At 57.1% G+C, this 18,343-nt stretch overlaps 1 protein-coding gene across 11 annotated transcripts in view; it reads right to left on the minus strand.

The window, feature by feature from the left end:
- Positions 1-18,227, minus strand: part of LOC112394695 (uncharacterized) — a 39,438-nt gene extending 21,211 nt beyond the window's left edge. For 9 of the 11 annotated variants that reach the window (XR_003002188.1, XM_024737590.1, XM_024737586.1 and 6 more), the window contains exon 1: positions 17,642-18,227. Coding sequence is in view for 7 of the 11 variants with exons in the window: in XM_024737590.1 (XP_024593358.1) it covers positions 17,642-17,836 (195 nt within the window). In the remaining 4 variants the exon portion in view is untranslated. Of the gene's footprint in view, positions 1-1,479; positions 1,590-17,424; positions 17,562-17,641 lie in introns of those variants that run through there. The other 2 variants (XM_024737591.1, XM_024737593.1) reach the window with 2 other exon arrangements.
- Positions 18,228-18,343: the final 116 nt, after the last annotated feature.

An 18,343-nucleotide genomic window follows, 5' to 3' on the forward strand; every position in this document is an offset into this window, starting at 1 on the left:
TGGAGTCTCCTGTCTAGGTACAGGGCAGCCCCAGATCCAAGCCAGAAAACGCACCTTCTTACTTCTGCCCAACTCTGTGGTCTTGGCTGTCCCCCTCCTGTGGCACCAGCAGTGATAGCTGCCACCCTGCTTTGACCTGTCACCTTTCTAATGGGCCGCCTCCCAGGCCCTGCCCGCCCGAGGCCCCAAATGCAGCTGTGGGCAGAGGGAGGGTTCTGGGGTTTAGGACACTGGCTAGCCTGGCTTGGCCGCCACCATTTAGAGCTGCGTGAGGGGCTCAGCCTCCCAGACCTCAGCTTTCCAGGTGGGGGGCACGTCAGAGTTCCATGACGTCACCCCGATAGCCGACGTCGGGGCCCAGCACACCAAGGGGCTCCGTCCCTGTGACACACGGCCAAACCTGGGTGCTGGACAGCGCCTGCTGGTCTCCGGGGACAAGGGGCTGAGACGGGAGGGGGCCCGCCTGCCCGCCATAAATCACCACGCCAGGCTTTATAATTATCTGGGCACTTAAGCTTCTCTTCCTTCTTTCCCTGGAGAAATTTCCATCATTTCGTACATTATCCCAGTCTCCCCGTGTCTAAATCAGCGTCAGCCAGTGCGGCAGGCTGCCGCTCCGAGCTCACACCCTCGGCCTACTTTACCGGGGAGGCCGGGCTGGGGTGCAGAGACAGTGGCGCCCGGGGCGCCGTCATTCAGACCAAAGTTCCATTCCTGCCCAGGACAGAAAACGGAAGATGCTACCAGCCTACCCTTTGAGCTGCAATGACGATGTCCCCAGGGCCCGTCGGCTGCTTCTCCTGCCACCACAACCTGCCAGCAAACCCAGGCGGCCTCCGGCGGGAGGTTTGTACTCCCTGGGCTCAGATGACGAAGAGGAAGCACCATCCATCGTGCTGGCTACCCAGGGCCTTCCAGCAGCGGGTTCCAGGTGACCTTGAGAAATGGCAGCCTGTCCCCAATTTCCCTGGAGACGGGCCGGGTGAGGGTCAGCCCCGCCGTGGGTCTGCGGCACCCTGGGACACGCTGCCTGCTTCACTCACGATGGGGATGTGGGGTGGGCGCAGTCTGACGCCATCACCTACCACGTCTCCAGCCTTGACCCCAAGTCTCACCTAATTTCCACACTAACCCGGCAGGTCCGTGTCACTACCCCCGTTTTACAGCTGAGGAAACGGAGGCCCAGGGAGGAAAGCAATCTGCCCAAACCACCCAGCAAACCACTCCCTGCTGCTATGAAGGCCTGTCGCCCCTGAGCTTCTGCTCCTTGTCATAAGCTGCAAAGTGTCCCCAGTACAGCAGTTGCAGGGACCAAGCAAAAGCCAGCCCCCACGATATCTGTGACATTTCACGATAAGCAAGTAGGAGCTGAGGGTTCTCATGGGAGGAGCCAAAGCACCCACTGGGCAGGTTGGGCAAAAATGTCCCCTAGCGTCACCCGTCATCTCCCGTGAAAGGAGGAGTGGGGGAAGACGGCACCTCCACCAGGGCGTCAGGCTGGGTCTGCAGCAGCTGCCACGGATCAGCCCTGGGTGAGCTCTTCAAAGATAACCGAGCATCGGCGTTCCCCCAGGTCTCTCACAGGCCCCCGATCTCCCTGGAGGATGAGCCAGCTGGGTTTTTGGTTTTTGGTTTTTTTTAAAGCCGGATCTCATTTTCTGCCCACATTTCTGACCTCCGGAAACCTCTCGGGTAGTTTTCCAGAGCCCTCTGGATTCCGTCGGGGGCACGGTGCACGCCTCTGCCCACTGCGTTCACAGCCAGGTCACTGGGCACCCGACATGTCAAGCGGAGCCTGGCGGGCACGGCCGCCCACAGCCGAGCCCGGCCTTCCCCACCGTGGGTTCGCGGGATCTGGCTGGCTGTTGGCCTCTCAAATTTGATCTCCGGTCAAATTCCATGGCTCCCTCCTTCAAGAAAAAAAAAAAAAATCCCTCTTTGAAAACAAAAATCCCAGAACTGAGACTCTAGAAGAGCTGGCGTTGCTGCAGCTTTACTTTCTTTCTCTTTTCGTGGCGTTGCAAGGAACTGGAGAAGCACTTCAACCCTCCCATTTTACAGAGGGGTAAACTGAGGCCCGGAGAGGGGGAGGGGCCCATTCAAGGTCCCCTAGTGACTCTATGGCACAGCTGGGACGGGAGACCGGGGCCCCTGACTCAGGTGCAGCGTCCGGTGGTCCTGGGTGAGGAGAGACGAGGTCTGAGCCTGCAGCCTGTTAAGATCAAGAGCGGCCACGGCCCTGGGTGGGACTCCGGGCACTCACCCCACTGAGGGATGCCAGCCAGGATGGGCAGGCCTAGACCACTGGGTGCCCTGGCACAGGAGAGGCCGGCGCTCAGTAAACGCAGGAAGAAACCCCTGGGAGGAGCCCTGAACTTCAGGGGCAAGTCTCAAGGAAAGCAGGCTGCCTCTAATGGAAACCAGTCAGCGGGCCAAATGCAGCAGGACCCCCAGTCCCCGTGGTTTCCATGGGGATGGAGGCGGAGCCCTGGCAGGGCTGCGGCAGCAGATGTGGCCTGTGCAGGGCTGGCGTGGGGCGGTGGGAGGGGCGGCGCCTGGCAGCACGGCCCTGAGACGTGGCAGGCCCGGGGCTGGATTCGCTAACAAGCCTGGGGCCACGGGTCTGCCACCTCCAGGGGGCCTCCCGGATTCCTCGGGCACTCGCACTGGCCGCTCCAGACTAACTGTCTGTTCCCCACCCGCACCATCTCAGCCTGGGCCTGGGCCTCCTGGAGGGCACCCACGTTTGCTGAGTGACGGCCTCCCTGCCTGGGAGCTGGGGACAGACCCTAGCCCTCACGGCTCTAGCCCTCCAGCTGGGGGCCCGGCACCCCACAAGGTCTGCCCCCTCTGGTCCCTGGACAGTGCCGCCAGTCCCCTCCCGCACCCCAAGCCGGGGCCGCCCAGAGCTGGCTCCCTAACCTCTCTGAGAGGTGCCCTGGAGAATCACGTGGGCGCTGGGCCACCCACCCGGTGATGCAAGGAAGCTGCAGGATCAGGGACAGAGTACCACACAGGGGGCCGGGCAGACGGGGACCGACGGCGGGGTCTCTAACACATGACGGGGCGCCTGTTCGCCGGCAGAAAGCTGCTTTCACAAGAGCTTATCCTGCCCTGCACACGGCACCCCGACACCCCTGTTCTGCCCTTACCTGTGGGAGCCCCCTCACCCTGGGACGCGGCCATGGAGCAGACCTCAGCAGGTGCCGATGACACCCAACTCCCGGCCAGTCCACGGACCCCAAGATAAGTTGAGTGCGTCTCCACGGGAGAGAGGTCAGGGTCCTTCAGACGCTGAATGGTGCCTGCAACAAGCCCCCAGGAGAAAAACCTGAGAAAGCCCCTGGGCTCCTGGTCTACACAGCAGGCTCCCCGTACAACGGAAGGGTCTGGATTTGGCACAGAGCAGAAAGGACCGTTTTGAGAACGCTCAAGCCTGCAAAATGGTCTTGCCTGTTTCGGGTTTCTACAGCATCTCCCGAAGGTTTGACTCCTGGCGTCTGAGTGTTAAGCCCTCTGTAGAGCTTCCGACATCACCTGGGCCTACAACCTCGTACGCTTTCCCACCCTGGGCCATAGGAACACTGAGAGGAAGGAAGACCCGCGGCTCCCTCCTTCCCATCGCCTGCTGCCACACTGCGTGCTGGCCACGCCCGGCCAGCACTCCAAACACAGAGGCCTGGAGGGCGCTAGGGGGCTTCGTCAGCCCAACCGGCAGGCCCGAGATCCTAGAGAAACAGCAACCCAGGCAGAGACGGGTCCTGGGGGCCCCCAGAACCACCACAGTCTATGGCTCCTCAGGAGGGGAGGGACGGAGGCAAATCCTGGCTCTCCCTTGGGGCAGAACTCCACGCCGAAGGGCAGGTGCTCCTGGTGATGGCTTTGTGCGGAGAGCACGCCGAGGTCAGCATTTGTGAGGGATCCTGTGCGTGCTGTTCCCCGGCCGGGGGGGGGGAGAGTGTGGGTCTTGCAGTCACGGACCTGGGTTTGGGTGCAGGCTCTGTCACCCGCTAGCTGTGCGACGCTGGCGACATTCCTTGGCCTCTCTGAGCCTTGGTTTTCTCAGAGAGAGAACCGTTCACACCCGCCTTCCACACGGGAGTCTTGTCTGTGCCCTATTCCGCCACCAGAACAGCGCTGGCACGTGCTGGCTCTGAGTGGATGTTGAAACAAAATGGAATTGGGCAGATTAAATTTAAAAATGGATGTTTAAAAAGAGGTGATTTACAGTACTCGGCCCTGAGGACTTCCCTGGCGGTCCAGTGGTTGGGACTCCGCGCTTCCACTGCAGGGGGCGCAGATTCGATCCCTGGTCGGGGAACTAAGATACTGCATGCCACGTGGTGCGGCCAAAAAATAAAGAAAAAATGAAAACAAAAAGAAGTACTCAGCCCTGGGCCTAGCACTTAGTAGGTCAACGAAGGTCAGCTCCCCGCAACCCCAGGGAGCCGAGTCCTGTTTGCAATATCGGACATCGGCTGGCCTCCCATGGGGGAGACGAGTGCGGCCCCCGCCTCTCTCCAGCGGGCCAAGGCAGGGGATTTCTGCCACTCGGGTCCCCCCGCTGGTCCTGCCCCAGCCGGTCTCACTCACCCCTCCCCCGGCAGCTGGACACTGACTGCAGGACACGCCTGTCCCTCGTGGCACCGCCGCGGCTGGGGGCCGTGGTGGCCGGCCACGCTGCCGGGCCCAGGAGTCACCACCTGGAAGTTGTCTCCCCGGGCCTCCCGCTGGCATTGGTCACGGGCCGCTGGCATTGGTCACGGGCCGGGCAGGGGCACCAGGCCCGAAGCTGAGCGCCGGCCGGAGGGCACCCTCTCCACACCCCGAGCCCCCTACGCAGCCGCTGGAGGCCTCGGCCGCCACGGTGGGGGCCCGCTAGCCTGGACCCCGCGCGGCGGGCTCAGGTGGGACCCCTGTCCCATCGAGTTGAAGGAAGCAGCACAACTGGGAGGCTCTGGCGGGCGGGACGGCGGGAACTGGCCGCCTGCCCCCAGGATCCCTCCGCCCACGGCGGCCGGAAGCGCGGGCACACCCACCGCAGGAATCCCGGGGCGGGGCCGGCGCCCAGGAAACTGGGCCAGAGGTTCCCGCGCACACGCTGCAGCAGCCAGGACCCCCGGAGCCACCCCCGGCTCCCTTCTGGGGTTGGGGGCCCAGCTTCTGTGTCCCATCGAGTCCCCCGAGAGTCACAGGGATCCAAGGCAGGACCCTCTTCCCGGAACCCCCACACCTGCTTCCGTCAATGGCAGGTGACGTCGTTTTCCTCCATGAGAAACCTGTGGGTAGGACTTACCCTCTGCCTCACGGGCGGGGAAACCGAGGCCGAGAGGGGCAGGCAGCTCACCTGGGCGCCCAGGCCTCCGGGCTCTTCCCTCGAGGCCACAGCGAAGGACGAAACAGGCCAGCCGCCCGGCCTCCAGACAGGCTCCCACTTGCCGCGTCTGACCGCGCCCCGAGGCCGACGCTGTCGCCCCACTTTGAAGATGAAGCACCAAGGCCTGGCAGTAAGAACCATCCTCATCGAGGCCTTGTTTGCCCAAAGGTGGGCTGGGGGTTCACGCCGTCTCATCAAACCTCCCGGCCAGCCCCCGCCGTGTTCCTGGGGTGGGGGGAACGGCCTGCTCAGGCTCCCGGGTGTGCGGCTGCGGGGCCCGAGCCTGGCACGCAGGCGCACGCACACACGTGTGCACACACATGCAGACCTGCACGGAAGGCTGGCTCTGCCCCCGGAGGAGGGTGCCGGCGCGATGACGCGCCCACCCCAGGCCTTCCGGCCGCTCCCGCCCTCGGCTGCCTTCCGCGATCCCGTCCTGGGCCTGCCCCGCCGCCATTTCCTCTCCTGGGCTGGAGGCCCGGTGCCAGTCCTCCGGGTCTGCAAATGGCCGGCGTCCGGAATGGCCTGCCCCTCTGAGGAGAACGAGGGTGCCTGGCCGAGGCCCAGAGCGCAGCCGGCCCAGCTTCACGCACCTGGGTGCCTGTCCACCCAGCGCCGGGAGACCCGCCCATCCAGCGGGCAGTGGAACGCCCGGCCAGGCATCTTCGGGGTGGCCCAGGGAGCACAGGACAGCCGTGCGTGTGCGCACACGTGTTACAGTACCGTCAGGGTGCACACACGCTGGCAAGGGCACGCCATCCACATCGGGCTGCTGCGTAGACACGCGTGTCCACACTATCACTTAATGCACAAGGCACACAGGCTTTGGAGGGCGGCAGGCCTGGGCTCGAATCCATCCCAACCATCATCAGACGGTTGACCCTCTGAGGCTCTGGGCCTCCCCTGGAGGAATGGTGATGGTGACCCCCACCTTGCGGGCATTTCTGAAACTCAGAAATAAATCGAGGATGAACAGGATTCATGGGGTGCTCTCTATGAACCAAGGGTCGCGTCCAGCGCTTTATGTGTGTTACTGTGAGGTGGGGGCACTTGCTGTCCCCGTTTTACAGATGAGGAAACTGAGGCACAGAGGGGTGAAATGGCTCACCCTTGATCAGCACAGCCAGCAACTAAAAATGACTCAGCTTGAACCCCAGCCATGCGTTCTGGAGCTCATGCTCTCCTCCACCCACCCTTCTTTTCCAAACACGAAGAAGCCTGGCATGGTGCGAAGCACACGGTAGAGTATTGTCATGACTACCACTGCCACCACCACTGTCGTTACTCTGACGCCATCGCTCTGAAGCTCTGACCCGGGAAGGCTGGGATGCTTCACTGTGCCTCATTGAGAGCCCCAGACCAGTGCCACATTCACGGGCTGATAATAAACACATTTCTGATGCAGAGACAAGAGTCAAAGACCAACATCAGAAAGGATGAAGTGGTTAAAAAATCCGAGAGCACAGCCGCTACAGAGAGCAGCTCCCAAACGGCTCTGGCAAATTTCATCAACATTTCACTTTTCCTATTACTCCCCAGCATCTCCGCCAACAGGTACATTCCTTAAAATAAACAAGCCGCAACAAAGCACTTCTCCTTTGGAAGTTCCACAACTGGAAGGGTGTTGGGCGCATTCAGGACACGGCAGAGGGACGCACCCTTCTCTCATTCAGCACGGCAGACACTCGGGCAAGCTGCTCCTGGCCAGGAAGGGCCTCGGAGGCTGAGAGCTGTAGAGCCTGAATCCATAACTTAGACACGCAGAAGTGACCATTTCAAGACGGGGAGGGGGCGGAAAAAGAACCCTCAGAACCGATTCCCTCACAACATGAGCAAATTCACAAAATAAAGTTATCATTGTTTGCAAATTACTGTGCCTGTAGAACTGCTCTGCCCTCACGTGTGTTGATATGGACCAATAAATTCTGCATCGTTACCTTGCGAGATAATTTTTTTAAGTTTATAGCTAGTGTTTGCAGTTTACCTGTTGAATTTTGTTTTTCAGTTTGGACTTCAATGTACCTTGAGACCATGCAAGGTATCATCTGATTTTTCAGAAGCTTCTCCAAATAATTTCATGAAAGTACACAGAACAACAAAAGGTTTAATGTCTTTCCTACAGAGATTATGAAGATATTAAAATCAGAAGTCCCAGACCCCATAATTTTTCATATAAATCTAGTGTTAGGCTGTTCATGATGCAAAAAAGATAAAAATTGGTAATTAATTAGAACATTTAAGGTCCTTTGCCATAGGGCGTTTGGAGTCTTAAAAAGATGCAGATGAAGACCAAATTTTAAATTAACCTTTAATAAAGGTGATGGTTGTTCCGCTACCAAATTTTTCAGGGGATCGGAAGATCATTTAATAAGACTGCTTTTAAACACGAATGCAACTTGTTTATTTTGACCTCAGTTCTTCGAAATTGTCGACTCCACAATTGAAATATGCTGTGTGTTCCAACAAGGACCCGGCAGTCATAATGACAGACCAGCCCATCTGTGCTGTGAGAATGTATAATTTCAGTCTATAGTGGAATTTATATAGAAGCGATGATGTGAAAACTGCTATGTGTGGTACTTTCTTAAAAAAAAAAAAAAAATACTGCTGAGAAGTACTGGGTGCCATGGAGAATGCTGGTACTTTTGCCTGATTTAAAAAAAAAAAAAAAAAAAAGATTCTGTGGAATTTTACTGATTTGGGGGAGGTAAAGTATTATTACCAGAGTTAAAAAATGAAGGTGATAATTGATCACATATAACTATCTCAACTATATAAGGTGTATGCTGGAGAATGTGTTATCCATACATATTAAAACCATCAGATTGAACATAATCTCGGTGGAAAATACTAATTTAGAATGAAAATGCTCATTTATGGAAATTAATTGATTTTATGCTGTTTGCCTCTACCTTGTCCAAAAATAAGACGAGTTAATGCTCAGGAAATCTGCCTGTCATTTCAGGATTTAGGATTAAAGGCCTATTCACCTACATCAATTATAATAAAACTATAATTTTATTATAATACAAATTTTAAAAACGAGGAGTGGGCAGCTATTAAAAAGATAAATTCTTTAAAAATGATGAACCATGGTTTTTTTCTATTACTTTTATTTTGTCACCAGTGTTTTATTTGGTGCTTGCTAAATATTTGGGTGGAGTGATCTTCCAGCTCGCAGCAGCAGAATGTGTCTGTCATAATCATGAAAATGTTTTAATTATCTCTGCTCTATACGCCTGTATCTGCAGCCCCAAATCCTCCAGGATCGACTGCTGTCGAATCTAAGAACAAAAGCAGGCGCAGATACTCCTCGTGCGCGCTGAGCTCAGTCTCAATATTTGGTGGTGTCTGCTCCAGCCAGCTGCTCAGGCCTGCACAAACAGGACCCCGATGCCTCCGAATCAGGAAAACAAAAACGTATTCACGTGGGAATTTTCCTCTTAGTTGCAATTCAGAACTTTCGGGGCCTGATTTTCCATTTTCCATAAATCAAGACCCTGGCGGCTACCCTCAAACGTGGGGAAACCGGGCCGTGTCTGCGGTGCTTTTGTCAGCCTGCCAGAGGGTGGAGGTGAACTCGAGCCGAACCCTGCAAAGCCCACCTTTTAAATGCAAAGGTTCTGGGACCAACAGAGAAACTCAGGCAGCCACAGAACCCAGCTCCCAGACGGCAGTGGTGGCGTGGCCCAGGGACCCAAAGGTCTTCAAGGGACTCTACTCCCTGCCCCGCTGGCCACGGTTCAGGCCCTGGATGGTCAGGATGTCTTGGGCCACAGCTCTGCAAATGCGAAACGAGGATGAGATCAGGGCACAGGCAGGCCCTGGGACCACTCAGGGCCCCCGAGGGTTGGTCTGGTGGACGTGCCCACACGCACCCCAGAAGCCGTCTGTGGGCAGGGTGGTTAGGAACCGGGCTTAAATAAGTGCTTAAAATACAAAGCCCAAAACAACCTAAAAGATTTTCCCCACACGAAGCTGAGAGCCGAAAAGAGCTTCCTTTTATCCCCCCTCCCTCCCCAAAAATAAAATAAAATAAAAGGGAGAAAGAAACTGGATCGCTCAACTGTGGACATGGCAGCATTAAAGATGCCGGACAAAATGAAAGGGCCTCTGTTTCTCAAAGCAGAATCCACCCTCCCGTGTGCCAGCCTGGCCCTGCCTGCCGAGGAGTTTGCTGGGAGGAGCATGGATGTTTCTGGTGTTTTTCCCTCTGCCACTTCTGGCGTCGCCAAAAATTAAAATCATAATAATGGTGATGATGATAAGACCACCCCCCAAAATACCGACATAACTGAGCACGAGAGAGTAGGCCGTGCCTATTAATGCCTCCTGAAACATTTGTTCAAATTATAATTGAACATGCAGCTACTGTGAAATAACAAACATTCATTTTTATTGTGATTTCTAAAGCCTGTAGCTCTGGATCTTAAAAATAAATGGGTCTGGCTGCTGCATTTTCCCTGCAGTTTTTGGAAGGGCTCACTTCACTGAAGATGTGGGGGGCTGGGGGCGGTCTGAAATAGAATTTTGAATTTCGGATAACCAATTAGAGGGAAGGAAACGTAACAGGCACTGAGCACAAGATGGCAGAGCCCTCGGCTTATCTCCAGCACAAGAGAAGGGAAGAAGGAGACTTACCCGAGGTGCAGAATGAGGAGGTTCTCAAAAGCAAGGAAGTGAAAACGGTGTCCCTCACCCGGCCGGCTGGTCACCGTGGCAAGCAGAGGAGGGCAGGGGCTGCTGGCCAGCAGGCCGTGCCCAGGTGCCAGCCCCCGTCCAACAGGCCCTCAGGCGCCTGGTCTCTGGCCACCATCGTCCATCGGTTCCTCGGTCCTGGCCAGCGCGGCCTGGGCCTCGGCCACCCCGGCACCCAGAGGCAGGGCTGCCAGAGCCAAGTGGTGCTGGGGAGGCCCCGCTGCCAGCCCAGGAGGACGAGGAAAATGCTACTTTTGTCTCCTGCTCTCATCTGGCACTGGCTGCCCGGGGAGGGGGGGCCAGAGGCGGCCGCTACGGCTCAGCCCCGCCCACCGGGAATTTTTGAAAGATGCTCATGGGTGCCGGGAGGATGGCAGACGTGGCAGAGGCGGGTGGGCCGGACCCCGAAACCCACCACCGAAGCCGGCCTGAGGAGGACGCCGGGAGCCGGCCCGGGCCCGGGCGCCAGCCCTCCCCGTGGACAGGCGGCGCGGCCCTGGGCGCCATGTTGCGAGCCGCCTGCCTGGCTGGGCTGCTCCGGGGATAGAGGCCACATTGTTCCCACGCTGGGCCCGGCCGAGGGGCAGGCGGCAGCCAGCACCCCGGCTGTGCTCCCCGGGATCCCCTGGAGCGAGCCCACTCTAGCCGATGCCCTGGGAGGTTATGCCGTCAGGCTCGAGAGCCGGACCACTAGCTTGAACCCAGCCTTGGGTCCAAGCGGCCACCTAACCCCGGGCAAGCCACGCCACCTCTCCCGGCCTCAGTTTCCCCATGAGTACACGGGACAGGGGTCTCAGCTCCAGCCACTCAGGGCTGCTGTGATGACACAATGAAAAATGCACACAGCCAGGCCGCGGCGAGGGGCCCGGGGTCGGGCTCCAGGCCCATCACCACACCCCATTCAGACCGTCACAAATCCACCAGTTTCACCGAGGCAAGTCCTCCACCACAGCGAGGAAAGGTGACCCGTGCCTGGCCTGGGTCACTGGGCTTGAGGTTCTAACCCAGGCACTCTCACTTGAAGATTTATCGGACCCGGCGGCCCTCTCCTGCAGGCACGGGCTATGGCCGCTTGGCCAGCCTGCCCAGGTCTCTCCATCGGCCCTTTCTGTGGCCAGGAGCGGAGGCGATGACCGCCTGGCTGTCCCTGTGCAGGGTGAGCCACAAGGCTGCCAGTGTGGGCAGGGTCCCCGGGCAGGCAGGGCCAGCTCTGGGGGTGGAAGGGACCGCATGGAGTGACCGAGGCTGGGCCGCCGAGCCAGGGTTCGCTCGTGGGCCCTGGGTTGCTCCCCGGCTTACGGGCCTTTCTGTGGCTGGGAGCTCCCCCCCGCGCTCCGGCTGCCTGGAGTACGTTTTATTTTAATACTGCTTTATGCCTGTGCAGAGACGGCCATACCCAAAGCAGGCCACGTGACTAGCTCACCAGCTGATGCCAGAGACAAAGCAGGTAGGATTCCGATGCCACGCGCCCGACCAGGAACGCTGGGAATTCCATTCCAGGAACGGCTTGGCACGGCTGCCAACAGCCTGGCCCCGGGAGGAGAGGGTCCCCCATGATCCATGCGGAAAGCCACTGAAAACTGCGGGGCCGTTTGGGGGCCGCCCTGAAAGGAGGAGGTGGGCACCCTCTCTCACCCGGCCTCCCCGACACACACACACACACACACACACACACTCACACACACACACACACCACACACTATCACCACAACCAGAAGTGGCCGCTGCTGTGCCCAGCTGGCTGCCCAGGAGATAAAGGCCTCCGCCCCAAGGCCTGCGGGCCAGCGTGGGGTCCGGGACACAAGACATCAGCCAGGGCGGAGGGGTATCCAGGCCCAGACCAGGCCCTTCTCGGATGCACTGCATGCTGTGAGGTTTGGCAGCCATGCCACAGTGCCGGGGCCAGAATCCCCATCCACAAGCCCTTCTCCTCCTGGCAGGGCGGGGAGGGCTCCGCAGGTGACACGCATGGACCCTGACATCCTCAGGACACACATGTGGCCCTGCAGGCCGGCACCTGCGCGTCTGGTGCCTGTTCATGCCTGCTTGGAGCCCAGGGCTGGTGATGTGATATGCAACCCACCAGGGCGTCTCTTACCGTTAAAACATATGGAAGACTGAAGCCCCGGCTCCATCATTTCATTATAATTTAAAATGTAATTATAAAAGGCTGATTTGAATGTAAATATCGCTCTTAAACACATGAAAGACGAATCTAGATTTAAGAGCCCCAAATCAGCAGGTAAATATTTCAGCTAAATGCTCTCCCTAACCATGTGAAATCCTAGAATTAAAGGAAGGGCGATTCACAGAAAAACCCAGTCCTGCCTTTAGAAACCGGGGCAACAGGGACAACATTCTTGTTTTTCATCTTAAGGGGAAATTCTATTACTCCAAAAACAGAAAAAGAAAATTTGGCCTTTACTTTGTACGTCCCATGCACACATTTTCTCACCACAACTACCAGGCTCATTCAGCAATAATAACCATCACCTCTGGGGTCATATATCTACTCAGAAAACCTCTTAGCCACTGATTCAACAGTGGGCCTGGCCGGCCGTTTGCAGAGGTGCCCGATTTATCCATCCACACGGATTCTGAGCCATCCCTAAAGGCAAGACTCCTGAATACGGACTGAAACAAGTTTCCCGTCCAAAATTTCACAGTGAGACTTTGCAGCATTTTACTTTCAAACCCCTCTCCATTCAAACAAACAAACAAACAAAAAACCCAGTAAATGAAAGCTTGTGTTTTACGGTTGTTCTGCCTGTCAGGAGATTTCAGTCTTTTCCATTTCAATTTTACCAACTCTACTCGTGGCCTCAGAGGCTGTTACGGTTACCCCTCAAAGAGAACTCTCTTCATAGCATTTTTTTTGGGGGGGCGGTTAATGCAGAAGGTGAAACACACCACAGCTAAGAGGTTCCAGGACTTTTGTTTTTTTAAAGATGCAACGTCAATTTAAAAAACAAAACCTCATTTTTGAAGCCAGATATTATAATTTGCCAACAAAGTCTTTGGGGCAAAGGGGAAGCCTGACAGGGAGGGGCCCGTCTTCGTCCACCCTGATCGGGGCCACTCCCTCTTCTGTCCTCCACCTACCAGTCTGAGGACCCCCTAAGCTGGTGGGGGGCGGGTCTCGGCCGATTGTCCGCCACGGCCTTCCCAACGCCAGGAAGACTGATTCTCCGATGTTTCCATCACGAGCCCCAGCCTGATCAGTTCCTCCCGGAGTCCCTAACGTGAGCCTGGGATCCAGGCCTTGCTTCCCAGGGCGCCTTCCTGGCTGCACTGAAGCTGGACCTTGGGTCGGCAGCCAGGGTCGGCAGCTGTAGCACCACCAGCGGCCACAGAGCGGGGAAGGTGGAGGTGGCTCCTAAGAAGACCTCAGAGTAAAATCCTGTTCCTTCTATTTCTTCAGAAAATGTCCATCCGGCTCAACTCTGGGCCGCCAGGCTTGTCCAGCTAGAAGGGTGTTCGAGAGACCACGTGTGGCTTCGCCAAGTCAGGCCAGATCCCAAGTTCATCGGAGAACAGGATTAGGGGAGGAGTGAAGGACACCAGAGAATCACAAATATTGTCCCCAATTGCTCTTGGTGGCTTTCCCCCCACCCCCTGGGGACAGACCCTTCCTCTTCTTAAACTCCGACAAAGTGAGTTTGTCTCACTTCCATTCTGCCATCTCCCGGCAGACAAAGGCCGACCAGGTCTGGCCCGAGGGAGGCTCCATCCAGCCCACGATCCAAAACCTGGCTACCTTTCCAATGCTTGCCAACATGCCCCTGTGGCCTTGCAGAAGAAATCACAGAGGAAGAAAAAATAAACTTGTGAAAGTTTAAACTCCACTCGATTAAAAAAAAAAAAAAAAAAAAAAGCCAGACATTCCCACTGAAATTTCCCAAGAACCACAGGTCAGGGGACTTCCTTTTTTTCCTTTTCTGTAAATCTCATCCCTGACTGAGTTCTCAGGACCTGTGATGCTCAGACACTGGCGCTCCACTGGCCCAGCCAACGGGACACTGGTCAGCCCTGAAAATAAATATTTCATATAAAAGGTCCATTGTCTTTGCCCAGAGACAATTGTTGCTTTTTCTCCCTCCTCAGCTCCATAACATCAGAAAGCACGGCTGGTGCCATCTGGGGTTCTTTCTTGTTCCAACAAGATGTTTTGAGAAAGGGCAATCTTGCTGGGTCTTCCTGGACGATCAGCTAAGAGAGAAAATTCTCCCAAAGCAAGCGTTTTGGTAAACGTTCGCTGGTATGGGGCCAAAGAACAATTAGCTCGTCAGAGTGGTGAAACCCTCCCATCCAACTGCTACCTGCATTGCCCGCAAGGAGGCTGGCGGCTGGGCTGGGCCACTCTGGACCCCTGAGTCACGATGCCTTGCCCTTGTCTTGCCCTGGTCAGCCCCCTGGGGCCAGCGCCCAGGTGGGCTCCTCGGGTGCCATCATTGGGGAGGTCTCGACTTCCTAGGTGCCGAGGAAGGGGCACCTCCTCCGTAAGCACGTCCCTAAGCCAAGTCCCTGGGATAAGGGAAGCCCTGGCTTTGCAAGTTCCTGACACTCTGTGTTGAAAAGATCAAGGTTCACTTTCGCTACCACCTGGGGGGGGTGGGGATGGTAAACTCTCAGGTGTCCTTTGTAATGAAACCAAAACTAGGTTCCCTGCTTCTTAGAAACTCAAAAATATAATAATGACTAGCAATAAAAATGGCGATTACTATTTACAACGAAAACAATTACAACAGCCATTTATGACGTCCCTGCCACGTGCCAGGAACCGTGGTCTGTGGAAATAATGTTGTCTGAAACTTCCGAATCACCCTCTGAGGCTGGGATTCTTATTTTTGCTCTAGAGCTTGGGGTGCAGTGCCGGGAGGTGATGCCACTTGTCCAGGGTCTCATGGTGAGCCTGGGGTGGGGGCCGGATGGGAGCTGCCTGGACGTGAGCTAGGACAGCCCCCCTTCACGGGATTTCCGCAAGGGCATTCTCTGTTCTCCCCAGACATGCAGATACACCCTCCCAGCCCGACAACAGCCAGGTGTGATGCTTTTAAGATGTTTTCCTGCCCGGCCTCTGGGGCCTCCTTCCCTTCCCGAGCACCATCCCCCGCTTGGGGCACGTGTCGGTTTCCCCGGACACCAAGGAGCACCCACCCAGGCAGGGTGACCGTCAGGGTGGGCAAAGCCCTCTGGCCCCTCCCTGGGCCCCACCTTCTGCCTTCCGGTCAGGCCTCGTCCACGCCGTGCACGGCGTCATCCACGGTGGCCACAGGGACCCGAAAGCAGCCCCGCCGCAAAGCTCCCTGCTGTTTCCGTGGAGCCAAGCAAGATGTTGTCTGCACCTGTTCAGGCGGCGTGTGAGACCTGGGCAGCCAGCTTCACCCACACCCTGGAGACGCCCAGGCCAGAATCGGGGGCCTCAAGTGGCCAGAGGCGGGGCACGGCAAGGCCCCAGTGCAGGCCAGGGGCCACGCCGGGCCCGGCCCTGGTTGAAAACAAAAGCAAGAACACGAAGGCCGTCCTCCCGCCAGCCCGCCCCGGTCCACAAGACCCTGTCCCCTGCTTAGCACATTCTTTCCCTTAAATCCAGAGTGACAAAAACCAGACATGCGCCAGTTTCGTTTTCCGAACCTCGTCTTGTGTCCTCGTCCTCAAAAATACATTTTTATCCGGGTGAGACATCCCTACATAGTAAGAAGCCCCTGGCGGGACCCGGGTCTCCACTGGGAGTCTCCAGTGGAACTGGGCTGGCTCTAAGGACAGGACGACGGCAGGACAGGATGGCTTGGTGCCGAGGCAGGGCCTCTGTCTGCGGGGCAGGCCCCGATGTTGGCAGTGGACTCTCAGCCCCATCACATTCCCTTTGCCCGGGGCACACACGGGGCAGGCGACGGACCTCTGGAGCTGTGACGAACAGCAACCCCCCACTGAGTGGCCCTTGGATGCTCAGGCCTTGCCCAGCTCCCAGCATATGGCCCATAGGCCCGCGGAGAGGGAGCAACCCATGCCCCCTGTTTCGGGGTCTGTTTTAATCCTGGGGGATTCCCGACAGTCTGAGCAGAACGCCACACCATCCCTGCCCATCGTGTGCTATGTTACGGGGGTCATCTGTGGACCTGGGAAAACGTCTCCCGCATTTTACAGGCAAGGCCCCGACAGAAGCTGGGCTTTCCGTAATTACTAACCCGTCACCGCCAATGCCACGGCAAGCAGCAGCTCGCGGCCGAACTGGCATGCCTTCCGCAGCTGCGCCCCGGTTTCTGAGATCACTCCCCAATGTCCCACCCCCGGGTTTCATGTCTGCTAACTGCCTCTGATAAAGTCATAAATACAAATGTAAAACAGGGGACCGAGGGAGCAGAGGATGGCCTAGCAAAAAAAGATGGCGAGGATAGCTCTACAGTACGAAGCAAACTTTCAGCCTCGGTGCCGGGTGGGCAAGACCTTATTGAAGTGGTCTCCTTGTCCCTCTGGGTTCTCCCCTCAGATCTGGAAACCAGGCAGCCCGGGGAGAGGAAGGCATGAGGCAGGCCTGGGCTACTCAGGCCTCTGTCCACGTTCCCGGAAACACAGCCTCCGAGTGCCAGCTCACACTCCGGGGTGTTATGGAAACAGGCCCCCCTCCCCATTATTTTGTGGTCAAGGCACCCAGCAAGGTTGTCCAAACCACATCAATAAGATGGGGGAGAGTAAAGGGGAAATCACACCTGCGATATGATCATATCAAAAACCGGGTTAACCCCCCCCCCAGTTACAGGTTTCATTTTAACAGGATAGGTACACGCAAGTACAAACAAGCATTTGAAAATCCCAAATAGCTAGAACCAACAAACTAAAATAAAGTGAACACAGTGCTGGCGTGCAGAGACTGCCTTGGCCTCTGAAGCCCAACTCTGAAGAAATTAATTTCAGTGTTACCTTAAAACCCTGTAATTACGGCCAATGTGCATTCCTCCACCCCCTTTCTTGCTCCCCACAAATTCCCCAGGGCTGCCGGCTGGGCCCGTATGTGACCCACCTATAAAGGGGGATTTATTATGAAAAGTTATGAGTTGTTTTTCGTTTTATGCCACCATAAACAGCAGCTTCCACGCACAGGGCTTTCACTCCACCGGCCCAATCGGCCAGTGCTTGACCGAGGGCCGCCCTAAACCAGCTCTCCATAAATGCCTGACCAGCAGAAAAAAATAAGAAGCACTGCTGGACTGTAGCTTCCAATTAACCTTTCCGAACACATCTAATCTAAAAACAGATGTGTTCTCTTTCCTTCTATTCTACGTAAGATGCCTGCTAACGGTATTTTATGTGTTCAACAAAATTCTCTCTGGCAAATGGCCGGCACACACCTGAGATCGGAAGCTGTATTTCACAAATTCCAAGTTCCAGAATTTTAATGACGGCCATGGAGTTCTTGCAAGCTGGTGCGGCTTCAGGTTCAAGAACAACCTCCTTCCCGGGTCCCCTGGTCTGTGGAAGGCCTGCCCTACAGAAGGGCTCTTCTTAGAAATCCCTTCATTAATATTTAAATATTCACTAAGTAGCGAAAGTGAGAAATGCACTTACCGGCCTCAAGAATCGAGAGTGAACCCAATCGAGACAGGGGCGCTCTGCCCTTGCCGGAGGGACGCGCCCGGACGCAGCCGGCGTTGCGCTATCGTGCCCACGGCTGCACAGGCCCTCGGCCATCGGTCTGAGTCGTGGGTTCCAAGTGATTCTCTCCTTCACGCGGCGAAAGGGCAGAGAGCAAAGCGGTGCCATCTCCCACAACTCTTGGCAGGGTGGGACAGCTCCGGGACGGCGCGGGCGAAGCGCACGGCCAGGCCCCACTCCCCTGGTCCCGCACCGCGCCTCGGACCGCGCTGCTCCACTTCTCCTGGCTCCGGCTTCCCTGTGTTGAACGACCGGACCTCCCCGCAGAGTGGCCCGCAGGACACGATCTCCACGTCCGCGACCTGCGCCGCGAGGGACCTTTGTCCCGGACGAAAACGAAAGCGCGCGGGGCCGGGGACGCCCACGCCCTGCAGCGGAGGTCCGCGCCGGCGCGCCCCGCGACTTTCTCCAAGTTCACGTGCATCCCGGGGCTGGCGGCCGGGCTCCGCTGGCCCGAACTTCCAGCGCCGGGCCGTCGGGCGCGTTGCGGGGTGCGGACGGTCACCGGAAGCCGGCGGCCGCGCCATGAATTATTCAGCAGCGGCGCGGAGAGGGCGAGCGCGGCGCGGAGGGCGGCCCGGCCCGTGTGTCCCCCGCCGCTGCGAAGCCGCCGCG

Source organism: Neophocaena asiaeorientalis, unplaced genomic scaffold (genome assembly GCF_003031525.2).
Source record: "Neophocaena asiaeorientalis asiaeorientalis breed wild unplaced genomic scaffold, Neophocaena_asiaeorientalis_V1.1 scaffold242, whole genome shotgun sequence".
Lineage (NCBI taxonomy): Eukaryota > Metazoa > Chordata > Mammalia > Artiodactyla > Phocoenidae > Neophocaena > Neophocaena asiaeorientalis.